General features: G+C 32.0%; 1 protein-coding gene across 3 annotated transcripts in view; it reads right to left on the reverse strand.

Moving 5' to 3' along the window:
* NKAIN2 (sodium/potassium transporting ATPase interacting 2) overlaps positions 1-8,448 on the reverse strand; it is an 876,886-nt gene that overhangs the window by 390,921 nt on the left and 477,517 nt on the right. For all 3 annotated transcript variants that reach the window (XM_011358756.1, XM_011358755.1, XM_023529803.1), the window contains exon 3: positions 4,160-4,240. In XM_011358756.1, the coding sequence (XP_011357058.1) occupies positions 4,160-4,240 (81 nt within the window). The remainder of the gene's footprint in view (positions 1-4,159; positions 4,241-8,448) is intronic.

Raw genomic sequence — 8,448 nt, forward strand, 5'->3', positions numbered from 1 at the left:
AAATTTTAAAAAATGATAATAGATTTCTCTCCATACCAAATACCAAATATCAAATATCTCTTTAAATCAATAATTTTGTAAATAGAAGGAATAAAACTGGGATTGTTGCAATGGTACATTATTCCACACAGCACTCACATCTGGTTTTAAGGATCTGTACCCTATTGCCTACCGTGTATGACAGGTTTTATCTTTTTCCTGTCTCTTATGTTTGCAAGTGCAATTCTATTCCCTAAAGCTTAAATATGCCACATTCTTATATTTATTATATATCGTTTTTAAAATAAAAATTTATATCTAGATCTCAGAAGCAACTATCAAATATGTCAGTTGTTATTAAAAATGTGTTCATCCTGAAACATACATATCACTAGGTATAAGTAATTGCTTTAGGCTATGTTTAACTAGGTAAGTTTCTGATAATATAATAAAGTCTGACAGATATGTACCTACATCTCTAGTCTCAAAGTGTTAAAGAAAAAAAGTTAGGTTGCTTTAAGTATAAAATAATCCCTTGGTTACTCTTTCATGCTCTCTAAGGTTTTTGTTTTATTTCTGAATATAGGTGCATCATTCACTAATGGTGTCCCATAAATTACAAAAGTATAAACTGAGATCTCAAACAGTCATATAAAGAAAGTGTTATAATTTCATCGTGAGTAATATACAATTGTATGACATCCAACAGAATATAGGCTTTTACAGATAACCAGAAGACCATTGAATCTTTTCTTGTATATTACTAATAAAAAATTGTTTCATAAACTTCATTTTCCCAGGTGATGAACCTAATAGGTGAATTATTACATTATATGTGTTTTCTTTCTAACTGCTATACACTTTGAATTTAAAAATTACTACAGAACAAACAGATCTCCTCTCTTCAAAATAACTCAATTCAGTTGATAGCTAGGATTAGTTTCCATTTCTTTCTATTTGATATGTGAACAAGAGAATCACAACTTCCAAGAAAAACACAACAAAATGATGACTATTTATATGAGGAGTTCTCAAAACTATAAATCCAATAGTCCAGGACACTAAATGTTCAAAGTCAATTGCCTACAAAGTTAGCGAACACTTTGGGTTACAAACTAATTGTCATCTGTTTCCTTAACTGGATATCTACTAAAATATCAACCCAAGTTGTAATGTACTGTATGATGCTTTAGGATATATAGATACAAAACCGATATCTAAACAATTAATGTAAATAATTTGGAAATAATTATTATGAAATGTATTTTTATTGGTTGCTATTATCTATTGTTATCACTGTTTTATACTATACTCCCATTATTTTAATTTAACTGAGATAAAAAATTTTAAAGCAGTTTCTCTGGTGGATTAGTTTTATTTCTTCTTAAATCTTATGGGGATAATAAATATATTCATTGATATTTTAATAATAATGTTAGATTTATACAGATTTTTCAATGAAGAAAATATATTAACTATACTACTATGGGTACAAAAAAAATGAAGGTCAAACAGGTCAGTCCTGTGTATCATATTATTATAATTAAGCCATTTCATTACTGAATGTACACACTGGTTTGGTTAATGACTCTAATCTCTGTTTTGCTCATTAGTACATGGCAGTTAGTTTAGCAGAAAAAGCAGAAAAGACACTGTAGAAAATGACCACAACATTCTAAACTCTTAACAGTCTGTCTTAATATTTTTATCATTTTTTGCAAATAGTCATTATGATGGAATCTCAATTTACAAAATATTTAATGGAAATAAATAGATTTCTTTTACATAAATAAGACCATAGAATTTCTTCCTTAATTCAATTTCCCATATTTCTCCCTCAGCCTCAAACAAATTGACCCATTCATATGACCAAACCATTTTATTTTTATTTTTTGGTGGGTTGAGAAAAAACTGGTTTATATTCTATAATCTAAGTATTATCAGCAGTTTCAGGAGTCCCATTTTTGAGTTTTCATATATCTGTACATTTTTCAATCACCATTGCTTCCTTCTGTCATTGTATTATCTGAAGAATGTGAGGCAGTTGTAGAAGCTAAAGAATTAAATGGTATAAATACTCCTTTCTCAAACCCCATAGAAAAGGGAGGAAAATGCTGGTACAGATAACTATATAACTTTGACCTTTATGGTTTTCTTTTAGATTATTTGTTAAAAAATATTAAATTTTCATGTGCTCTGCACAGCCTAGCATTGGTTTATAAGATGAAAAGGAATATTAACTGCTTCATTACTAAGGGATAGTCACTACCTGGATGTGTGCATTAGAAGAATTCTTAGTCATTTGGGTTGCAACTGTCTTAAACTGTAATGTTTTAGGATGTGCCCTTGCTATGATTTCAATGCCCATGTTCAAGGTCATGAGATCACAAGCTTTGTTTTGTGCCTGCAGTTAACATGTGGAGCAGTGAACACAATTACAGAACATTTGTGCAGCCAGCTTGGCTCAGATCCCAATCTCTCTGTCTCTCTCTCTGTGTCTCTCTCTGTCTCTGTCTCTCTGTCTCTGTCTCTGTCTCTCTCTCTCTCTCTGTCTCTCTGTCTCTCTCTGTCTCTGTCTCTCTTTGTCTCTGTCTCTCTGTCTGTCTGTCTCTCTCTCTCATATTAAAGAAACTCTAATCTGCTGCTAGATCATTTTACTCAGACAATAGAAATGCCCTCCAATTTTTAAAGTGATTATTTAAAATTGAGAATATTATTAAAAGTTATTCTTGTGTAGAATTTCTTTGAATTAAGTGGATTATAAGGCAGTGAGGATATATAAATTGGGTAAGGAATTCAAGTCTTTGGAAAGTATGTGTTGCTTTTCTGGCATGGAAGGAATGTCAATTTTAAGCAGCAGTCTTGTCTGTGTCCTTCCTACAGACACCTGAACAATTCCTTTTCATTGGTCACAGCATCCTAGAAGGTACTGCCTGCTGCCAAAAGTGTGGAGGACAATGAGCTACAAGAATCACAAAAATGCCTTTACCAGGTCAGATTTTGCAGAAGGCCATAGCGAGGACTTCTCCCAAATCTGATCATAAAATCATGGGTTCCGGAAGCCTTGGTTCTGTCTTATACAATAATATCACCTTCTTATTTTATCCTTCATTGTTCACCATAGAACAAAACAAATCAAGGTTATTTATACTTAATATAATAAATAAACATCCTTGCAAATGTGAAACTCCTGTATGCTAGATTATAAACAAGTATTACTACTACTCCCATCCCCCACCCCCTAAAATATAGAGCCTTGAAAACATAATTTCTGGTGACATTTTAGCTCCTTTTTTTTTTTTGCCTTTTAACACAAGTTATCATCCCTGGATTTTTTAAAATGTCGACGTCTTTGCACGGTCTTTCTCGTCTAATAAGGGATAGGTAAAAGAACATTTTACAATCTGTCTTAAAGTTACTGTGAAGAAGTACAAGTTTGCAAACCTCTCAAGTGTCCCAATCTATTTTTTTGAATAGATCATCTCATTTGACTTATTTGCTGTTAATTGCATTCCAATAGAAGAATGCTGGTTTTAAAAATCTAAAATCTACATTATTTCAGTACTAAAGGCTTTCAGGGTAGAAATAAAATAGCAACACACACACTCAAACACAAACATGTACATACTCAAAAGAGGACAGCACAAAATAGAAAAACCTAATGAAAAAGCACGCATTTTGTCTTTCCTAGACTATTTTAGAGTAAAATGTTTATCTTATTCAATTCTATAATAAATTATATTTCTCTTGTACAATTTTACTCAACTAAAACCCATTAATTGTTCAAATTATTGCACTGCTATTTGAGCCCAATCAGGGAAAATCTTTAACAGGGTAATAACAAATTCAGTGATTTAAATAATCTTCACGATTTTATCTTGAAACAATTCCTATTCTGCTTAGAAATCTCTCATCAGTCAATGTTTTAAAAGACTACAGCATGGTCACTGTGATAATGAATATTTCACACTAGTTTTTGCTTAAAAACATGAAAACTTTGACACACTAGAACATATTATTTTTTAATGGTAGAAATGCAGAGATATAGAGAGGACACCTTTCAATTTCCCTTCATTCGAGGTTCATCTAAGTGACAAGAGTAGGGTGAGACTCTGCCTTACTTAGGAAGAGGCTTGTTAACACACTACTGATGACTCAGGCAAATCAGATGGCAAATTACCTTTGAGAGGTCCCCAGCCTCCAAATAGAAGCAGATAACAAACACATTCCATGTAACCCAGAGGACTAGCCAGACAGCATACTGCAGAAAAGCAAGAGAGAAATAACATAATTAATTTTGAATCAACTGAGTAAGATTTAAATAGAACTTGAACTTTTGAACATCACTAATCTTAAGCTTAATGTGCAATATCAGATATTGCTTCTTTTTATGGAAAAGAATGAGATGTACATTAATCTCTTGATTTTTTTCTCGCTGTTATGGACTCTACTAGCATATAGCTTGAACATGTTTAAGGGTAATTTTTAAGCTTTTAGACAAAAGAAATTTCTGTTTTAAGGAGGAATGATCATGGTTTCTATATATCTTAAAAAAAAAAAAAAACCAAACAAAAAACAACTGAATGCTCCAATATATATATATCACATACAGCCAATCAAAAAAAGTATATCTTCTTTCAGCAAAATCAACCCATATATGATAACATACAACCTTTCTGCAAGTTACCTAGGGCCAGCTTCAAATTAGTGCTCATGCATCTATCTCATATGCTCAGCTTTCTCTCTTTGGTCTTTTTTTTTTTCCCCCTCATCATCTTCTCATTTTATCCTCTCACTGAGGATAAATTTTTCTTACCAGGGCATAGTTCTGATCTGTCAGTCAGCTAAAATTTATTAAGCACGTAGAAGGCAACATTCTAGAAAGACACTGAGGATACAAAGACCGATGATAAATTCTCTTCTGAATTCAAGTGAAGAGAGGTAGATAAAGAAATTTAAAAAGAGATGATTATTATACAAAGATCATTAAAAAATAGTCTGAACCCAAGCAAGAAATATAGGAGAAGCATATAACTTGTCTGAGAAAAAGTGGTCCTGCAAAGCTTAACAGAAGAGGTGAAACATTTTACATAAGAGGTGAATCAAGCTAAATTACGCCTTTTACCAAATAGAAGTGTGAGAATTGGATGGGGTATGATGGAAGGGTGCTGTAAACAAAGAAACACCAGATGAGAATTTTTAAAAATAGAAAAAAGTGGATATCAAGTAATTACTCTGCCTAATAAACACCAATTGCTCTCATTCTTTATATGATGAGTTCCAGAATTTTTATTTTAATTTTTATTTCAAGGACCTTGAAATAAAATAATCTTGTACCATGTTAGTTTTTCAGTCTCATGTTTCAGTCTATAACTCAAGTCTCTCCATGTGTGCAAATTCCATACACATCTGATTACTTGCTGTTCCATGGAAGTGGAAAGCTACTTCCCAACTTTTTGTATATTATTCTTGTAATAATTTTTTTTTATTACCTAGGTACTCTCCTTGCCACCTATCAATAATTTATTTTTCTTCAAAGGTCAATTTAAATATCACCTCTTCAGTGATATCCAATTGCAAATGGCTTAGCACTGATTAGTACTCCAGTAAACTCCAGTAAAATATCTTGCTTGCCCTAATTTCATTCCTAATGTCTTATATCTATTTGCATAAGACCCTTGAGAAGGCACTGTTTAAAAAATTATGTTTGTGTCTCTAAATCATTGACTGAGTACTTTGCACAAAATAGGTACTAAGATAATAATTTGTAAATCAATGAATGAATAACGAGTGATATGGAGAAAATCTTAGTATTTTCAGATGCAGAATCTCTTCTCCCTTCTCAGGTCTGGTATTGGTGAGCATACTATGATCATTCATGTAGTGTGAGGACTGAGAGCCCAACATGATGAGTTGATGTACTAAACAATGACTCAGCTGTTTTCCAGGTAATGAGTTCATCTAACTGCTGAATAGGTGCAATGCTCAGTGATGCAAAAGAAAGGGCAAAACTAAATGGTTCAAGACCAAAAAAAGGGGTTTGAGAGGCTGTTAGACTTTAGGCTGGGGACTAGTGATAGGGTAAGGAAGCTGAGCAGGCTGCAGCAAAGATCTCCATTATAAGACAGATCTAATGAGACATCTAAGTTTGCTCAGTACTATGAAGTATAAATTCATCTCACAAAATTTTTTTTAAAACTAAAATCTAGACTTTTTGATTGCTTTGCAGATTTGGATTTTAGTCTTAGAAGCACAGTGAAATGCTGGGTCCTACTTTAAGAGTAGCAAAGTGAGAACAAATGCAAAGTGCCTAGAGGTTCCAGCAGCTTGGTTTAAGTGACTAAGAAAGAATGAAAGAATGAATATCTGAACAAAGCGTTTGATCACATCCTTTCATGGTAACATACTTTCCCCACCTTACACTGGAGAGCTAAATAAGCACTATTTACTAAAAGTCCAAAACCAGGATATTTAAAATGTCTGGTAAGAGCTGATGAAACACACTTTATTACATTGACTAAATATTCCTGAAAATTTATCATTGGTAGGCATGCTTCCTAATGGCGCAAAAGATGCTGTAGCTTTTCTGTTTCACAACTGAAATTATATTTTAAGCTCATAAAATGCTAAAAATGTTATCTGCAGCTATGTGGCAAACATGGTATAGTCATTACTTCGATATTATATATTGAATATATAAGAATCTGGAACCTTCATCCAAATTAATTTAGATATCACACTTAGTTCCTTACATTCATGTGTAAATATAAATTATACTTAGTTAAAAAAATAAGCTGAAAGTTTTGTGCTTCAGTCATCAAAATTAATATATTTATGGAAGATTCATAGTAAGAGAATGGGTCACATGCAAATAAATAGCATACGGAGATAAAGTATTTGAGACCTAAAGTTTGGCTTTGTTAGGATCTCTGTAGATATACTCAAGTCATGGTCTTACTATACTTGTTTCCTCAAATGTAAAATAGTCTTAGTAATAGTAGTAAACTGACATGATTTATATGAGGATAGAATAATAGAATGTCTAAAAGTAATCAATATTTGAGTTCTCACTGTAGGATGCCATTTGATTATGCCAATTATGGTACATTGTCACCTCTCCTTGTGTAAATAATACCGCGGTACTCTCCAAATTTTTATCTCCTTAGAATATTAAAAAATATACTTTCTACATAAACTTATGTAAAACATTCTTCCACTAATTGAACTTTGTCTAGGCTTATTTCTTTTGTTTCCCTAATGCAATATATTCTTCCCTAGAATAAGTTTTCTTTTGTGATACACTAATGCCAATACTGACAGATCGCATTTTATAAAACAAATCTTTCTTCATTTGGTTTCATTAAACAATAATTTATTATATCTGACTTATCATGCTACATAATTATAAACTATTTTCTATATCATATTCTATGAGTTGCTCTTTTACAGTATTTATTAGTAATAACTTTGTTCTCTTTTGATCTCTTTTCTCTCAGAGTAATCCAGATGAATATCTTTATTTTATGGTATGCTACATTACAAACCAGTTAGCTCATGTGCATTCTACTTCATTAAAGATCTGTGAGAATTGTCACACTTTTAGTGGGGTGGCAACTTTAATAAACACAGAAACTCAATGCTACAGAGGGTAATCCTGTATTTGCATCATTATCCTAAAGCAGGGCTTTATCTAATTTAACTGTATCTCATTAATTTCCTCTCATCTGACTTTCTTATACCTTCTTTCTTCATTCTCCTTTTTTCTTTTTATTATTCTTTTTTATACTTGCTTTTCTCATGTTCATAGCTGGCATTTATCAAAATCAAATCGCTAACTAGATTTTATCTAGTTGCCTAAATATTGAAGATTTTGCATTCCCTTCTGATTTGGCCTATGAATGATTTTTGTCAATAAACCCTATTTTTAGACTATTCAAAAAATTATTCATTATCATTATTTAAGAGTGTAAGGATATGCACTAACTTCCCAGTTGCTATGGCTAGTTGATGTGATGTAACTGACAATTGCTCAGTTTGAATGAAATTGAAAATGATGTCCTGCCTAGGAGAGATAACCTAACAGGATAACGAAGTATCACACTTGCCAGATAGCACCTAACTACGGTTTCTGCTGTAAAACGAATTTTTCTTTGGCCTCATCTTTTCCTACAAAAACAATCTTATATTTTATATTTCAGGTAATAATTATGAGATTATCTGTAATGATAGACGAATCCCATTGTATGATAAAATTCATTCTTTAAGAGTTGATTTCTACAAGGCTAAGTGGACCATTTGAGAAAGGCTGATTTAACTCGAGTCTCCAGCTAAATGGTTAACATTATCATTAACATTAAATCAAATCATCATGGTTTCCCTGTTGTTATTTGTGACTCTAATGATGAAATCGAATTAGTTGTGTAAGATAAAAATTAGTTAAGGCTGTCAGTCATGATAGGCCAAAATATT

This window comes from Pteropus vampyrus, unplaced genomic scaffold (genome assembly GCF_000151845.1).
Source record: "Pteropus vampyrus isolate Shadow unplaced genomic scaffold, Pvam_2.0 Scaffold43, whole genome shotgun sequence".
In the NCBI taxonomy this organism is placed as follows: Eukaryota; Metazoa; Chordata; class Mammalia; order Chiroptera; family Pteropodidae; genus Pteropus; species Pteropus vampyrus.